At 41.6% G+C, this 18,393-nt stretch overlaps 1 protein-coding gene across 2 annotated transcripts in view; it reads right to left on the bottom strand.

Annotated features, from left to right (window-relative positions):
* Positions 1–10,957: 10,957 nt before the first annotated feature.
* Positions 10,958–18,393, bottom strand: part of itga8 (integrin, alpha 8) — a 238,126-nt gene continuing 230,690 nt past the window's right edge. For both annotated transcript variants that reach the window (XM_055655720.1, XM_055655710.1), the window contains one exon: positions 10,958–14,306. In XM_055655720.1, coding sequence (XP_055511695.1) covers positions 14,220–14,306 — 87 coding nt within the window. In that variant the 3' untranslated portion in view covers positions 10,958–14,219. The remainder of the gene's footprint in view (positions 14,307–18,393) is intronic.

An 18,393-nucleotide genomic window follows, 5' to 3' on the forward strand; every position in this document is an offset into this window, starting at 1 on the left:
ATGGATAAACTCCTATAATCGCTTTTCATTCAACAAACCACTCAGCCCCTACAACAATCCCAGAAAGCAACCTGGTCTCAAATAATCATAGAATTGTGTGTCACAGAAACAAATAGTTTGGCCCGTCACATCCATACTGACATTTTTCTCTTCTATACCAATCCCATTTTGTTGGGCTCTGTCCATTGCAAGTATATCCTTCCTGAGGTTATGAGACCAAATATTCCAGCCGTGCTCCCCGCTGACCACTGTATATGATTACATAATGTGGTCAAAGGGGACTTCCAAAAGACAAGACATAGGAGAATGAAGTAACAAGTCGGAGGGCTATGGACTGAAAGGATGAACTTCTTAAGTAGAAACAAAGAACTGTAGATGCTGGTTGATACACAAAAGGACACAAAGTGCTGGAGTAACTGAGCAGGTCAGGCAGCATCCCTGGAGAACATGGATAGGCGCTGCTTTGCGTTGAGACCTTTCTTCAGAAGACTGAAGAAGGGTATCAACCTGAAATGATGAGTTACTACTTTAGAAAATAAAGTCACAGGAACGCTTGCTATGTTCGGAAGAACTGCACGGGACAGATTAGTTACTGATAATAAGAATTAAGGTCTCTTTACCACAGCATGACTAATGATCTGAAGCTTAATTCCCATGGGGGGGCACTTTGAAATAGCTGTCCCCTTAAGAACTGAGAACTTTACGAATGCACTGTATCATTCCATCATGTTATCTTTCCCTTTCCCACGCCCCATGTCCCATTAGACCAACAGAAACCTCGTCATTACCATCAGGTTAACAGAAAATAATAATTAGACAAAGAATCTCTTTCTTCCTGTCTGTCTTCAGCTCAATCTTGTTTCCTTTTACTACTTTCAAATTCATAATGTTTTGCCGAGGAATTTCTTCCACATACGTTTCCTCTTTCCCATTTAGAATTGTATTGAGATAATGCCCAATTATCTTTTATTTTATGGTTTCACTCAGTTTAAAATCCCTCCTTTCATGTACTTCCTCAGGAAACATATGTTATGCACAGCAAAGTTAGAATGAGCTGGTGCCCTACTTCCTGATTATTAGCTCTGCCTATTTTGTTTTATGGAAGTATAAATTCCTCATTTTTAATTGTACCTTTCTTCCCCCTCCCCCTCCCCCCTTCTGTTATTTTCGAGCATCGGATCAGACTGCCCTGTTTTCACACAACTTCACTGTTTTCTGACCTGAAGAGGAGTGTGTCCCATGTAACTTCTCCCTTCAGTTTCCCTTTGCTGCACAATCCATCATTTATCAGGAACCTAAATGATATCAAGAATCAAGTCAACAATGTTTTCTTTTCATATGTCCAGAAACAGAACAATGAAATTCTTACTTGCAGCAGCACAACAGGTATCTCATGTAGATAGGGTGTTAAAGAAAGGTTTTGGTGTGCTGGCCTTTATAAATCAGAGCATTGAGTATAGAAGTTGGGATGTAATGTTAAAATTGTGCAAAGCATTGGTGAGGCCAATTCTGGAATATGGTGCACAATTCTGGTCGCCAAATTATAGGATTGTAGGAAAGATGTCAACAAAATAGAGAGAGTACAGAGGAGATTTACTAGAATGTTGCTTGGGTTTCAGCACCTAAGTTACAGAGAAAGGTTGAACAAGATAGGTCTTTATTCTTTGGAGTGCAGAAGGTTAAGGGGGGGACTTGATAGAGGTCTTTAAAATGATGAGAGCGATAGACAGAGTTGACGTGGATAAGCTTTTTCCATTCAGAGTAGGGAAGATTCAAACAAGAGCACATGATTTGAGAATTAAGGGACCAAGGTTTAGGGGCAACATGAGGGGGAACTTCTTTACTCAGAGAGTGGTAGCTATGTGGAATGAGCTTCCAGAGGAAGTGGTGAAGGCAGGTTTGTTTTTATCATTTAAAAATAAATTGGATAGGTATATGGACGGGAAAGGAATGGGGGGTTATGGTCTGAGTGCAGGTAGATGGGACTAGGTGAGAGTGAGTGTTCGGCACGGACTGGAAGGGCCGAGATGGCCTGTTTCCGTGTTTTAATTGTTATATGGTTATATGGTTATGTAAACATAGTACCCCATAAGAAACAACAATTCCACTATGCATTTCAAGAAACAAATGATGAATTTCATTTCCAAAATCAGACTTAAGCTGAATTTATACGTTAAAAAAGAGGCAGTATTTAAAAAAAAAATGATTTCATGTAACATTGTCATTCGCATCATTCCTGGCCCTTAATATTGTTAACAGTTCTTTCAGGTATTATCCCTTCTTCAAATTTGTAATGTTCATTCAAATCTCAAAACTTGACTTATTTGATAATAAAAACTGAGGGAATACTGGGAAACACTCAGCAGGTGAGGAATATAGTCATGTGTAGCCTTTTAGTTGAATGTATAGCACAGAACAAAAAGGCTTTACACTGTACCTCAGCACACACAACAGTAATAACCTAAACTAAACTCTTCTGTGGAAAGAGAAAAGGCCACTGTTTCAGATCCTGAACCCTTTGACAGAACGTTGACGCCTTCATTCTGATGGATCACTCAGTCATCCACAACTACCCTCTCCCCCAAAATCCCTGAATATTTGGAGCTTCCAAGTTCACATCCTTCATATCCAGAGATCCTCGTTTGATACCTTCAGGCAAGTTTCCATCCATGCACAGAACAGCCAAGGCTCTTATCTAACACGTTATGATTTAATTATGATAAAGTTAATCTCTCTCTCCTCAATTTCCATCCATATGCGCAGTATGATATGGCTGCCCAAACTATTTTTCTGCAATACCTCTTCATAATTACTAAGCAACCATATGTAGTGTGGACACTGAGATGTAACCGCTCTCCATTGTCCTTGGGCCTAACCAATGTACATCTGCGCACTGGGTCTTCAGGATCCACCTGATACCAGGCCGGAGAAAAATACCGACCCAAAACGTTGCCTTTCCATTTCCCGCCACAGATGCTGCCTGGCCTGCTGAGTTCTTCCATCATTTAGTGTTTTGCTCAAGATTCAAGCATTCCTTGTGTCTCCTGTGTAACCATAGCTACTTTTAGTTTAGAGACATCGCGCAGAAGCAGGCCCATTGGCCCATCAGCGATTCCCGTACACTAGAACTATTCTGCACATTAGGGACAGTTCACAAGTTCACAAGTTTACAAGTTATAGGAATAGAATTAGGCCATTCGGCCCATCGAGTCTACTCCGCCATTTAATCATGGGTGATCTCTGCCTCGTAATCCCATTTTCCTGCCTTTTCCCCATAACCCTTGACACCGATTCTGATCAAGAATTTGTCTATCTCTGCCTTAAAAATATCCACTGACTTGGCCTCCACAGCCCTCTGTGGCAATGTTCCACAGATTAACTACCCTCTGACTAAAGAAGTTCATCCTCACCTCCTTTCTAGAGGGCCCTTTAACTCTGAGGCTATGACCTCTGGTGCTAGACTCTCCCACCAGTGGAAACATCCTTTTCACATCCACTCTGTCTATGCCTTTCACTATTCTGGAAGTTTCAATTAGGTCCCCCCTCACCCTTCTAAATCCCAGCAAGTAGAGGCCCTGTGCTGTCAAGTGCTCATCATATGCTAACCCACTCATTCCTGGAATCATTCGTGTAAACCTCCACTGGACCCTCTCCAGAGCCAGCACATCCTTCCTCAGATATGGACATATGAAATTACAATTTTTACTGAAGCCAAGTAATCTACAAACCTGTATGTCTTTGGAGCGTGGGAGGAAACTGGAGCATCAGGAGAAAACCCATGCGGTCACGGGGAGAATATAAAAATTCCACACGGATTGCACCCTTAGTCAGGATCGAACCCGGGTTTCCGGTGCTGCAAGGCAGTAATTCTACCATTGCATCTCTGTGCCATCCCACTTGCACTACACCTCAGTCATAACTGGAGAATCACCAGCAAAGGCTTCTCTTCCATAATCCATCCTATTAATTCTGCAGTGTCCCAATGGTGGGGTTGGAAATGATGCACTCTAATGATAAGGGGCAGAGCAGCCCAAATGCATGACAGATGCACTATGCGCTCCCAGGTGCACCACAGGCTCAATTGGTCAAAGTGCCTCCTGTTCATTGTATGAAATAATATTAAATATATAAGAGGAAAAGGAAAGTGCAACACAGGATCTGCCATTTACCCATGCCTGAAATAGAATCTGACATTCAACTCTTAAGGGCAGCACCCCAGGCCTTTCAGAATAAAGATATAAAAGCTAAGTGTTTTTATTTTGAAAACTAGCTGTACACTCTTTGATCTCAATGGACATAAATTTCATTCTCCCCAAGGCAGGAAGCTATGCATCTCCTCCCTATCCACTCGCAATAACCCCTGTCCTTCAAAACTTTATCTGCAAATCCTCGAAGTTCACAGGCACTTGCCTGTATGTAACAGGAATAAAAATCAGTGACGGTGGCTGTGGCATGGATGGTTATTTATAAAATATATGGCCTTTCGAAAATATTTTTTCGGAAGTGCAGTTTGTGACAACAAGAGCCAACCCCCATCAGTCCCTGGCTCACTATGCTCCTTATTTCCTAGGCAAACATAGAAAATAGGTGCAGGAGTAGTCCATTCGGCCCTTCGAGCCTGCATCACCATTCAATGTGATCATGGCTGATCATCCACCTCAGTATCCTGTACCTGCCTTCTCTCCATACCCCCCGATCCCTTTAGCCACAAGGGCCACATCTAACTCCCTCTTAAATATAGCCAATGAACTGGCCTCAACTACCTTCTGTGGCAGAGAATTCCAGAGATTCACCAAATCTGGTGTGAAAAATGTTTTTCTCATCTCGGTCCCAAAAGATTTGCCCCTTATCCTTAAACTGTGACCCCTTGTTCTGGACTTCCCCAACATCGGGAATAATCTTCCTGCATCTAGCCTGTCCAACCCCTTAAGAATTTTGTACGTTTCTATAAGATCCCCCCTCAATCTTCTAAATTCTAGCGGGTACAAGCCAAACTGGTCACGAATTCACCCACCACTCGTTGGCCCAAGCCAGGCATTGAGTGGTTCTAAGTTGGGCATTGTGTTGCACTCGAGGACTTCAGCCAGGTGTCAGGTGGGACTCGAATGCCCAGTATACCAGGTGTACGTCTGTAAGGCCTGAGCACAACGAAGAGCGTTGATTTCATACCTCAAGTTTTCAGCAGCTGCATTCACATTGGCCTTGTTCTATACTTTCCTCCCTCACCTCTTCACTGTCTTCCCTCCTTTAAGATGCTCTGTCAGCCTCCATCTATGACCAATAATGTATCTACAGTTGGCACAATGCCAATTTCAGCTACACGTATGCTCATGTGAACTGGCTTGCTATGCTGAAGGCCCTATATAAATTCAAGCTGTTGTTAAAATTAAATAAACTAACAGCTAAAATGGATTATCTGCTGCATCCCTTGTTAAGCAATAAGAAGTTTCAAGTATCATTTGCATTTTAATAACCATTTAAGAATTAGTCAACAGTGACTCAGAATCTCAAATCTGTTCACAGATTAACAGAGTTACTGTTCCAAGTTAACACATTAAAGCTAATCTTTTTGATGAAAGGTCATTAACGGTATTTCTCTCTGCTTAACAGCTTCCTGAAATGTTTATTTTTTCCAGTTACTAGTGCTGATTTCCTGTATCGTCTCTTTTTACTGTTCTAAATCTTACCTCTGTTCTTTCAAGAATCATTCCAAATGACAAAATGCTGCAGTATTTCTTGAGCAATTAGAGCAGGCACAGGTGATGCCAGTTTAACAGTGGATTGACTAATTTACCCTTTTTAAGAGTAATTGCCTTCCGGAAATTAGTATCAAATAAGGGATTTCACATCTCAGTATCTTTACTTAAATAACCAGTGGCTGAAACAACACTATGTCTCAGCTCTCAAGATGATTTCAAACTGGGCTTACTATTTCAGTGATTTTTACAAGTTACGTACATGTTTTACAAGTTAAGTAGCCAGATGGGAGATCACATTGAATGCTCCCAATGCTTTCCACATAAAAACAAAACATTGACAAAAAACACATTGCTAGATATACAACAGTGAAAACGACTTTACATTGTGGAAATGGTGCAGAGAACTTCAGTTCAAGTAAATGCAGTGGAAATCCTGGACCCACAGTGTTTGGTGGTGCTGGACTGTCAGAATTCCAGATGGTTGGATATTACTCCTAGCACAATACTAACACACTTTTAATCCAATTTCTTTTTTTCAATATTCCAAAGTCATATAATAACTTTTTGAGTAAACCTGCTACGTTTAAAGGGAGTGTGGGAAAGAGGGCTGTGATGAGTTTAAAGGGAGCATGGGAAAAGGGACTCAACCGAGTTCGAAAGGAGAACAGGAAACGTGGCCCCAGTGAGTTTAAAGAGAGTTTGGTTAAAGGGTCCCAGTGAGGCCTACGTTAAACTATCGAAACAAATTGTGAGCAGATTATTGGAGTTTCACTGCAACTCTGAACATCAAGATTGATTTTAATGAGCTTTCTCAATGAGCATATATAGGCTGCAATGGAGGGAGTGCAGCGATTTCGACAGAACAATTTACATGGCCAAATGAGGTCAAGGAAAGAGCGTTCACATCGTGGCCCTGTTTCCACCACCTTTCCACCCCCACGCACAAGAAGCACAAGAAGCGACAAGACAGACACCGTTGTATGCAGATGCCGAGAGGTGTGTTCAGCTCTGGCTGAACAACTTCTAATCTTGTGTGTGGACTCGATAAGAAGAAGGCCAAATTATCTTACTTATCAATAATGACTTTGTGATTTTACATGTATTCAAAAACATATCATCATGTGGTCTTCTGTCTGTGCTTCGTAGACTAGGAGTTTAAGAATTAATTAATAATTTACTTCATCTCCAGCAACGGCCCATGTATTGTCACAGAATGGCTGTGACTGCACCCGTGGCGATGGCTAGTTGGTCCCTGCAACTCATGTGCTCACTGCTGTACACCTGAGTTATATGTTTCATAGATCCAGGAGGAGAACTGCCGCAGCTATTAAAGTAAAATATTTGTATTAATATAGCATCTTTCATGACCCCACCCAATGCCAAGGCATTTTACAAACATTTAAGTTCATAAAACAGAGCAGCTTAATTTATTTTAGAGATAAAGTGTGGAAACAGGCCCTCCTGTCCACTGAGTCCGCACAAACCAGCGATCCCCGCATATTAACACTATCCTACACATACTAGGGACAATTTACATTTATACCAAGTCAATTAACGTGTACAAACATGTACATCTTTGGAGTGTGGGAGGAAACCGAAGATCTCGGAGAAAATCTACGCGGTCACGGGGAGAACGTACAAATTCCATAAGGAGAGCACCTATAATCGGGATCAAACCAGGGTCTCCGGCACTGTGAGAGCTGTAAGGCAGCAACTCTACCGCTGTGCCACCGTGCTGCCCTTGACATTATGGTGTAGGAACAGGCCTTTCAGCCCACAATATCCGTGCTGTCAAGTTAAATTAATCCCCTCTGCCTACACATGATCCACACCCAAGCATTCCCTACAGATTCATGTGCCTATCAAAAAGCCTCTTAAATTACACTACCGTGTTTGCCTCCACTGCACCCCTGGCAGCGTGTTCCAGCCCCCCACCACGCTCCATGTACCCCACACATCTCCTTTAAACCTTGCCTCTCACACCTGAAAGCTGTGCACACTAGTCTTTGATATTACCCTCTGGGAAAAGATCCTGACTGTCTATCTTATTTCATTGGGGTTATGATCCATTACTGATGACCTCTATTCCGCCATCAATGAAAACAAAATATTCTGAACATTAACAAACATCAGAAAAAAATGTCAGTATGGCACAGATAAATATTTTGATGAAGATTAAAATCCAACTGGCTTACAACCAACAATTTTTCTCTAAATTAGTTTTTTTTTAAACAAAAGAAGTTAAGTAAACAGTGCTCAGTTATAATGGCAGCATGTGGTAGGAAAGAAATCCGGTCAATTCTCTTGATTTAGTGAGAAGAGTTATTTTAGTTCTTAGAAAAATATATAAATACATGTTATGTTATCATTATGTGGAAAATGGGATATTTATGTGATTTGAAAAAATTGACCAACTACAATAAAAAAATAAATTTTAAGAATAATTGTAACATCCAGACAATTCCATTCCTCTATTTTTTAGTTTTCCAACTAATAAAGTATCTAGCTGTCCTCATTTTCTAACTACTTAACTATTAACATATACAATGCATATGTATATATTAACTGTTAACTGTTAACATATACAATACTATCCTTTGGCTGCTGCCTGTCCAGTTTACATGAATAGAATTAAAATAAACCTTCTTTAATAATAAATTGAAGCATTATTTAAGGCTAACTGAAAATGGCAGATGGAATAAATCTCCTTTATTTGATTCATGGCGTCTTTATGCTGTCTACTCATTTACATGATTTCCGCATCAGAATTGGTATAGGTTTATTATTGTCACGTTCACTAAGATTAGTACGGGTGTCAGGGGTTATGGGGAGAAGGCCGGGAAATGGGGTTAGGAGGGAGAGATAGATCAGCCATGATTGAATGGCGGAGTACACTTGGGATGGGATGAATGTCCTGATGCTGCTCCTAGAACTTATGACCTTATGATAAGTGAAGATCTTTTGTTTACGTGTTGTAAATCAGAAATCTATGCATGAATACAATGAACCCATACATAAATACAAAAGATAGAGCAAAGTGAAAAACATCAGCGTACATAGTGTTTTTTCTATCCACTGCTAACACTGGACTTGGTTCCATTGACAATGAAAGACAAAAGTATCTGTGGTCCAATATACTTCAAAGGTGTGAGCAAATGTTCAATTTGTGGGGAAACAAGGGACTGCAAATATGACACAAAGTGCTGGAGTAACTCAGCAGATCAGGCATCATCTCTGGAGAACGGATAGATGATGTTTCAGATCTGGACCATTCTTCAGGCTGATTATAATAGGGGGGGGGGGGGGGTAGAAAGCTAGAAGAGTGGAGTGGCAGATAGAGTGGCAGGCCAAAGCCTGCTAAGTTATACCATTAGGATGTAAGCTACCCAAATGAATATGAGGTGCTGTTCTTCCATTTTTTCGTCTGCTTCTCTCTGCAGTTGAGGAGGCCCAGGACAGAAAGGTCAGTATGGGAATAGGAAGAGGAGATGAAATGGTTAGCGATGGGGAGATTGAGCGTGTCCAGTAAAACGGTCGCTGAGTCTATGCTTGTCACACCGATGAAATGGAGGTCACATTGGAAGCAGTAGATGAGGTGAGGGGAGGTGCACATGAACCTCTGACTCACCTGGAAGGATTTCTAGGGTCCCTAGGTGGATGTGAGGGAGTAGGTATAGGGACAGATGTTACATTTCCTGTGTTTGCAGGGTGAAAATGCCTGGGCAGGGCGTGAATTCAATGTTGGCAATGTTGGTGAATGAAGTTCAACTTCTTCCAGGTTTGTGTAAGCTCCCAACATTTCTTATTTAATCTCAGTCTTTCATACTGTTAATCTTTCCTTATAGCATTCTCAAGATCAGCTTTACCTTATAATCTAAAACATAATCTACAATGCCTGAAGCCCCTCAGGGTTTTGTATATCTGTTTTAAATGCAACTGAATCTTGTTCATTTTGCCCATTCATTAGGTCAACTTTGATTAGGCCAGGTTGGACAAGCCCAAAAGATCTCCATATTAAAGCATTCCTTGCCCAATCCTGCAATTTTCACGTGATGGTATCGTTCCCAATGTGAAGTGGCGGCACTTTTCCATTGCTGTAGTTTTTAACAGCTGAAGCCATTTGGATCAAAATATCCCTTGACTAAAAGTTTTTCATGATTCCCAGGCCATTGTTGCCAATTTGAAGTGGCAGCACTCTCCCAGGTGCCCTGCTTTTTAACTGGCGAGGCCATTCCTGCACCTTCCCTCATTCAGATTCACTGATGCAAACGGCCAACCTCTACTCATAAGGTCATATGATCATGTGATAGGAGCAGAATTAGGTCATTCGGCCCATCAAGTCTACTCCGCCATTCAATCATGGCTGATCTATCTCTCCCTCCCAACCCCATTCTTCTGCCTTCTCCCCATAACCCCCGACACCCATATTAATCAAGAATCTATTTATCTCTCCGTTAAAAATGTCCATTGACTTGGCCTCCACAGCCTTCTATGAGAAAGAATCCCACAGATTCACCACCCTGACTAATAAGATGATGGTGTGGAGTGATACATACACAGGACAGAAGGATAACTGCAGCAATGAAAAGGTTGGGAGGGATTCCCCAATTTGAAAGATCCTCCAAGGCCATAGCCAACTGGGTCAAGTCTGCTCTGGGACGGGTGATCCACCCGGACCAAACCTGTGCTATACCTGGCAGGAAAATCTCAGACAGCCTGGCGCTGCTGAGAGTTACCATTGCCCACGTGCAGGACAGAAGGGTGGGTGCCTACCCAGTCAGCTTGGACCAGGAGAAGGCCTTCGACAGGATATCGCACATGTACATGAAGGACGTGCTCTCCAAAATGGGCTTTGGTGAAGGAATCAGAAATTGGATCCAACTGCTCTACACCGATATTTGTAGTGCAGTCCAAATCAATGGGTGGGAATCAATAAGCTTCCCCGTCAGGTCTGGAGTCAGGCAGGATTGCCCTCTATCCCCTGTCTTGTTTGTCTGTTGTATTGAACCGTTTGCCGAGTCCATCAGGAAGGATGCGAGCATAAGAGGAGTGACATTGCCAGGCAGTGGGGGCACTCAGGTCACAACCTTAGAAACCAGAAGACCCGATAGCAATCAGAGGCATTCAATAACATTTATCGGGGATACCACAAGAAGAAGAAATGTCCACTGAGTTCACTGGCAGATCACAGTTCATAGAGCGGAGCTCTCTACTCTTCTGTTACCTGCTTATTAGGCAATGCAGATGAAAAGCACATAGCAGTCTGACAATTCCATTTTATTGGATATGAATTACAAAGTATATGACACAGGTTTATCAGATATACAATACATTTAAAAATATCACATCAGGAGAATTGGATTCTTTGCTCCAAATGTCAAAAAATGTACAACTTCTCAATAACAAGTGATCCTGCATTGTTAAATCCAATGAAATCACCTTACTGTTGGCCATACAAAGGTATGATAATGTATTTGCAATTTATATTTATATTTATAGTACAACAGTATCCAATGCTGGAGTAGATAATTTGCACTTAAATCAGGAATATTCCAAAATGATACAGAACCCATAAATATAACTTTCCACAGAAGCTGTGTAATTTTGTAAATATCAGTAACTTAGCACGTGTAAATTAGAAAAAAAAACCCATCTGAAAATTGCTTATGACTGTGAAGAAGTTATGGAGTTCTTCATCAATATTTCATTCAGATGAAAATTTTGTATTGCCATAAAACGTATGTAAAACTGTTAGAAAACCTTACATGTAAAGCTCACATACAGTATGGCTAAATCCCAGTGTAAACATGCTTCAGAAATTTATAAATACATATAGACAATATTGCACGTTTAAAAATCTGTTACTCCCACTACCAGTGTAGGATGACACCATACTTCAAATTAATTCACATGAAAATATCCAGACATCATGAGTGCAGATTCTTTACAAAACCACAGAATGAAGTACCATGTTTCATGATTTATGTTGCAATTGCTTCCTTTCTTGGTAGTCTAATTATTTTGCCTTTACTAAAGACAAAATAATCTGTTCACAGATGTAGCCTTAATCATACAACAAAAATATCTTATCTTTAATATCTCCTGAACCTAATTGTGTGCAGTTCTCATCGACCTCATCACAGGAAACTAATGGAGGCTTTGGAAAGGGTGCAGAGGAGATTTAACGGGATGTTTTCAGATACCGCATGGAAATAGGCCCCTCAGCTCACCGAGTCCATTGAGTATCCAATTCACACTAGTTCTATGTTATCCCACTTTCCCATCCACTCTTTACACATTAGGTCAATTAACCAACAAACAAAATGTGGGAGTAAACTGGAGCACCCAGAGCAGAGCTGCCAAGTATTTTGCTGAGGAAATCAGTATTTTTACGCGGTGCCAATTTGCTGAATTTTTTTTTTTTAAATGTGCGGTCATACCCATGTAAGAGTACAAGAATGCATAACTTTGCGACCAATTGACATGTCTTCTACACACCTTACTTGACAGTGCATTCATTGTCATCTCTTTGTATATTTCTGTTTGAACGGCTGCTTCCTGCTTTTAGCACCAGATGATGATGTAGAAGCCATTTTGGAAGCCTCCCTCTCCCTCCCTCGCTCTCTTTCCCTCCCTCACCTTGCCTCCCTCTCTCCCTCCCTCCCTCTCTTCTGCTCTCCTCCCTTTTTTTCTCCCTCCCTCTCTTATTTCCTCCCTCCCTCTCATTCCCTCTCTCCTTCTCCCTCCCCGACAGTCTGTGACCCATAGCGCTGTGGCCATAGCGTTATGTGTAAAGCCCATAGCGCTATGTGTAAAGGCACTAGCGCTCCAGCTGGTAGCACTACAATTAGAACCCATAGCACTGTTCATTTAAATTCCCAAGCACTAAACTGACAGCGCTGTTTAGACCTGTAGCGGGACAGGCAGATCAAGGCTTACAAAAATAATCATCCAGATAGTGAAATTTAAAATATTAATAGATGCTATAATTTTTAGAGGTACAGTATGACTTTTTATATGCTTGCATTTTTTAGCAGCAAGATGAAACAGGAAGTCGGGCCGATTTAAAAAAAATCCGTATTATACAAAGCAAATCCATACATCTGTATTCTTATCGTATTTCCGTGCAAAATACGGAAAATCCACACTACTTTGCAGCTCTGCCAGAGGAAGTCCATGTGATCACTTGGGGGAATGTGCAAACTGCACATAGACAGCACCCAATATCAGGATCGAACCCGGGTCCCTGGTGCTGTATGGATTAGAGGGTATTAACAAAAGGAGAGGTTGGACAAACATGGATTGTTTTCTCTAGAGGATCAGAGGCTGAGGGAAGATCTGATGGAAGAATATCAAATTATGGAAGGCATAGATAGGGTAGACAATCAAACTCTTTTGCCTAGTGTGGAAAAATCCCTTACGAGAGGGTATAGCACTCAGGTGAGAGGTGTAAAATTTAAAGGAGGTGTGCTTTTCACAAAGAGTGGTGAGAGCCAGGAACACCTTGTCAGTTGTGGTCTAGGAAGCAGATACAACGGTGTCATTCAAGATGCTTTTAGATGGGTACACGGATATACAGGAAATGGACGGATATCAGTCACATGCAGGCAGAAGGGATTCGTTTAATTTGGCATCAAGTTCAGCAGAGATATTGTGGGCTGAAGGCCCTGTTCCTGTGCTGCACTGTTCCGTGTTCTTTGTTAACCAATAATTCAAGCCAAACGAGTAAAATAAACTGCACAACACAAAGTGCTGGAGGAATTCAGCAGGTCAGGCAGCATCTGTGGAGGGATGGTGCAGGCAATCTTTCATGTCAGGACCCTTCCTCATACTGGAGAAGGCTGGATCAATCTGAAGAATGGTCCCAACCCCAAAAGTCGCCTATCCATTCCTTCCAACGACACTGCTTGACCCGCCCTGTTCCTCCAGCACTTTATGTTTTGCTCAAGTTTCCACATCTGCAGTTCCTTGTGTCTCCAGAACAAACTGCACAATTGCTTTTTGTTTGCAAAATGTTATGCTGCTTACATCCAGTACATTGCTGGTGAGCTGCCCAACTAGGGCAGCAATGCATAGTTCATGAAATGCAGTAGAACATTGAAAAATCTGCACTCATGAGACTAATGTGACATGGAAAATTTCTGACTTTATGTGGACCTCTACTGTTTGTTCAGAATAAGACACAACTTTTATTTGATTTACAAAGTGCACAGCACCTGCACTTAAAAAAACCTCAAAGTAATTAATGTAACCGAAAAATAACAACAGCCCTCTATGTAGAAACAAGGGCCATTTACTTTTATCCAGGTAAAATGATGCCTGCAAAACAATTTGATATGCTTAATTACTCAGGGAACAAAGGATTTTCTCAATTAACTTGCATTGTTCAAATTTGCTTTCCTCCTGATGTTTTCTTGTACACGCCGAGCAAAAGCAAATAAACGGACGCGTTTTTTACGTGGTGTGGAGACATTTTTAAGTATCCGCTGCGAGGGGCGTTGAGGCTGCTATAATCAGTCCTCAGGCATCTGTAGCCTTTACTGGGTGAAGCTGTTCTTGATCTGTTACATCATCTTGTGGTGGGCGAGCACGGTCAAAGAAGCCAAACTATGGAAACAGAGCCAGATTATTAGTTTTTTTTAATTGCACCACGACAGAGTGATTGCACTGGAAGTATACAAACACTGTAAGCTCTAGTTTCTAATTAAAGGTCTCGATGAAGCAAAAATACTTTTTCTTAGCATCACAACAAATTCAATATTTCCCATAGAGATAGCGAAAATGCTGGAAATATTCAGCAAGTCAGGCAGCACCTGTGGATCGAGAATGGGGTTAAAGTTTCAGGTTAGGCACAAATTGCTGGGGTAACTATGCGAGTCAGGCAGCATCTCTGGAGAAAATGGAAAGGTGACGTTTTGGGTTGGGACCCCTCTTCTGACCTGACTCGAAACGTCACCTATCCATTTTTTCCTGACCTGCTGAGTTAATCCAGCATTTTGTGTCTATCTTTGGTAAAAACCAGCATTTGCAGTTCCTTGTAATTATATTAAAGTTTCAGGTTGTTAGTCTTTCATCAGAACTAGGAATGAAATGTATATTAAGTTGTGGAGAAGGAGAACAGAAGTACCTGTGATAGGGTAAAAATAAAAACTGAATATCACAAACAATGTAATTAACTATCATCTGCATGGGTGGATCTCCCTGTACTCTTTTTTTCATGTTGCCCCAGTTTGTTCCCAAACTTCTCATTTATAACACAAAAGAATCCTGTCTTTGAAAATTAATTGGTGTAAACCCCTTCCATTGTCGTTGTAAACTCCATGACACTTAATTCCTTCCACTTCCACACATCTTAATCCAATTAGTTCATTGAAAACTGTGCCCTTGTGAATCGTGAATCACAAAAGGACACAAAGTGCTGGAGTAACTCAGCAGGTTGGGTTGGGCATCATGTTTGGAGAACATGAGAAGGTGGCGTTTCCGTTTCGGGTCGAGACCCTTCGTCAGAATCATCTTGTTTGTGAATGAGAACGGTGTTTCTTGCAACTCTTTCAACTTGTGGCCTGGCTTCTTCTGAAAATAGCTATAAAAATGTCCTGTGGTTTTCTCAGAGCATGGGTGGGTAGAATCTTGGTCATTATTTGGCAAATGTCAATCAGTTAGGAGTTAAATAAGCATCTTTCTTAATGGCTGGTTCTATAAGGGGAATTGTGAACTTCCATTGTAACTGATAGGAGAATGGTGTTGTTGCATTCCCCTGTCACCTTGATGCATGGTTGCAGCGTTAGTGTTTTGCTAACCAATTCATACATTTTAATATCTAGCAGCTACCAGGACTTAAAAAGGCAGCTGCTATATCAGGTGTTTTCCTCGCAAAGGATTACAGTCATAACACGAGCGCCCTTCTGTGATTAAGTGAGGAGCTGGTTCTTTAAGAAACGCAATGATTGGAGGGAGGGAGGGAGGTTTTCAGAAAAGGTCCTTAACAGTTTAATTTAGTTTATTAATGTTGTAGCATGTACCGAGGTACAGTGAAAAGCTTTTGCTTGCTTGATTTCCAGCCAAAGAAAAGTATGCATGAACACAATCAAGCCATCCACAGTGGTAAAGGATAATTGATACAACATTTAGTGCTAGAATATTAAAGTACAATAAAGTGCGATTAAAGATAGTTTAAAGGTCTCCAATGAGGTAGGTGGGAGTTCAGAGCAACCTCTAGCTGATGAGAGGACTGTTCAATTGCCTGATAACAGGTGGGAACTGTTCCTGAATCTGGAGGTGTGTGTTTTCAAACTTCTGTACCTCTCGCCCGATGGGACAGGGGAAAAGAGGAAGTGAACAAAGTGAGACTGGTCCTTGATTACGCTGGCGGCCTTGCCGAGGCAGTGCAACGTGTAGATGGAGTCAATGGAAAGGTGATTGGTTTGCCTGATGGTCTGGGCTACGTCCAACACTCTCTGCAATTTCTTGTGATCTTGGATGGAGTTATTCCCAAACCAGGCTGTGTCTCCAACAATGGTTGGGGCAGATGCTATAACAGCATTTGCAAGACATTTGGACTGGTACACATATAAGAAAGGTTTAGAGAGATATGGGCCCCAATGCAGGGAAATGGGACCAGCTTAGATGGAGCATCTTGGTTGACATGGACGTTGGGCTGAAGGGCCTGTTTCTGGCTATCTATGTTACTAAAAGTCAGATCTTGACCACTTCCTGTTGTTCTGTAAATTGATTTTAGAAAAAACACTGCCACTTACGGCTGTGATTTTTGGCCATCTTGCTCAGAGTCCCCCTCCGCTGCGCAGGACAAGAGGATTTTTCCCATCGATTAAAAATAAAAGAGTTATTAGTGTTTAAAAAAATGTTGAGATTCTCGCTCCTGAGCGAAGGCCACGCCCCTTCCAGAGGGACTATAAAAACCAGAAGTGTTGAGTGCCTCAGTCAGCGTCTGCAAGATGGGGGAAGTGAGAGGGTCACGTCTCTCAGTCTGAGCTGTGAATAGCACTGAACACATGTCCACTAAACTCTGAGATGTGACATGGAGCAGCTGTAGCAGCCTGCAATGTGTCTTAGGCTGGGAGGTAAAGCTATCTGTTATCTTGACTTTGAGAACTGTCAAAGCTTAAATATAAGCCTATATTTGGGATCATGATAGGCCCAACCTTTCTGATGCATGGTTTAAAAAAACCTAGTTATGAGTTGGATGTGGTGGATAACTTTGAGTAATGAGGCCTGTATTTGTATCACAACATGGAAATGTTAGTACAACATTACAAACACTAGTGTGTTTGTACTGGTGCTTGTAATTTGGTGTACTGTGCACATTTTGTCTTAATATTTCAGGAAGGATATATATACTTGCATTGGAGGCGGTGCAAAGAAAGTTCAGTGGGTTGATTGTTTGGATAAAGGGGTTGATATATAAAGTAAGATTGACCTTAAAGTTATTGGGTTGTCAAAGACTGAAAGGTGATCTTAAACCAAGAACAGTATTGCACAGGAAAGTCCCTTAGGTCCACAATGTCCATGCCAAACATGATGTTAAGTTAAACTAACCTCCGCTGCCAGCATACAAACGCATCCCATAATTTCCTGCATATCCATGTGGCTATCTAAACGCCTCTTAAAACATGACTATCGTATCTGCCTCCACTGCCACCCCTGGCAGAAGTTCCAGGCACCTACTCTCCTCTATGTAAAACAAAAATGCCCTTCATATATCCTTTGAACTTTTCTCCTCTTATCTTAAAGCCTCTAGTCTTTGATATTTCCACCCTGGGAAAAAGATTCCGATTGTTCACCCTATCTATACTTCTCACAATTTTATATACTTTGTTCAGGTCTCCCCTCAACCTTTGGTATTTTAGAGAAAACAATCCAAGTTTGTCCAACTTCTCCTTGCAACTAATCACCCCACAATCCAGGCAGCATTCTGGTGAACCTCTTCTGTTCCCTCTCCAAAGCCTCCACATCTTCTTGCAACATCTTATATTCTGAGGAGGTTGACAATGTTGAGGATATTTCCCCATTGGTGGTATTTTGACCAAGGGGACATAGTCTCACAGGAAGGACTTGCCATTTAAGATCAGGATGAGGAAGAGTTCTTCTCAGAGGGGTTTGTGAACCTTTGGATTTCTGCCCCAAAGTACTTCAGACTTTAGAGATACAGCGTGGAAACAGGCCATTTGGCCCACCAACACTAAGACTATCCTACACACTAGGGAGAAATTACAATTTTTCTGAAGCCAATTAACCTACAAACCTGTACATCTTTGGAGTGTTGGTGGAAACCTGAGCACCCGGGGAAAACCCACCCTGTCTCAGGGAAAAAGTACAAACTCCGTACAGACAGCACCTATATTCAAGATCGAACCTGGATCTCTGGCGCTGTTAGGCAGCAACTACCACTGCGCCACCGTGGCACCATAAATATTGATGTTAAGCAGAATCATTAAATGTACTCAAGATGGAGACTGACAGGCATTTGAACTGTGGGGGAATCCAGAGATACAGGGAGAGAGTGGGAAAATGTTGTTGTGGCAAATATTGGACCAGCTTTATTTTACTAAGTGGTGGAGCTCACTCACAAGTGGTACAGGCTCGAGGAGTCCATTGGCTGCCTGAGACGCATTCAATTCTATTTTTCATTTCCAAAAAATAGAAGCAAAAGGTGGGTGCAGACAAATGCTGATTG

The sequence above is a fragment of the Leucoraja erinacea genome, chromosome 2, assembly GCF_028641065.1.
Source record: "Leucoraja erinacea ecotype New England chromosome 2, Leri_hhj_1, whole genome shotgun sequence".
NCBI lineage: Eukaryota > Metazoa > Chordata > Chondrichthyes > Rajiformes > Rajidae > Leucoraja > Leucoraja erinaceus.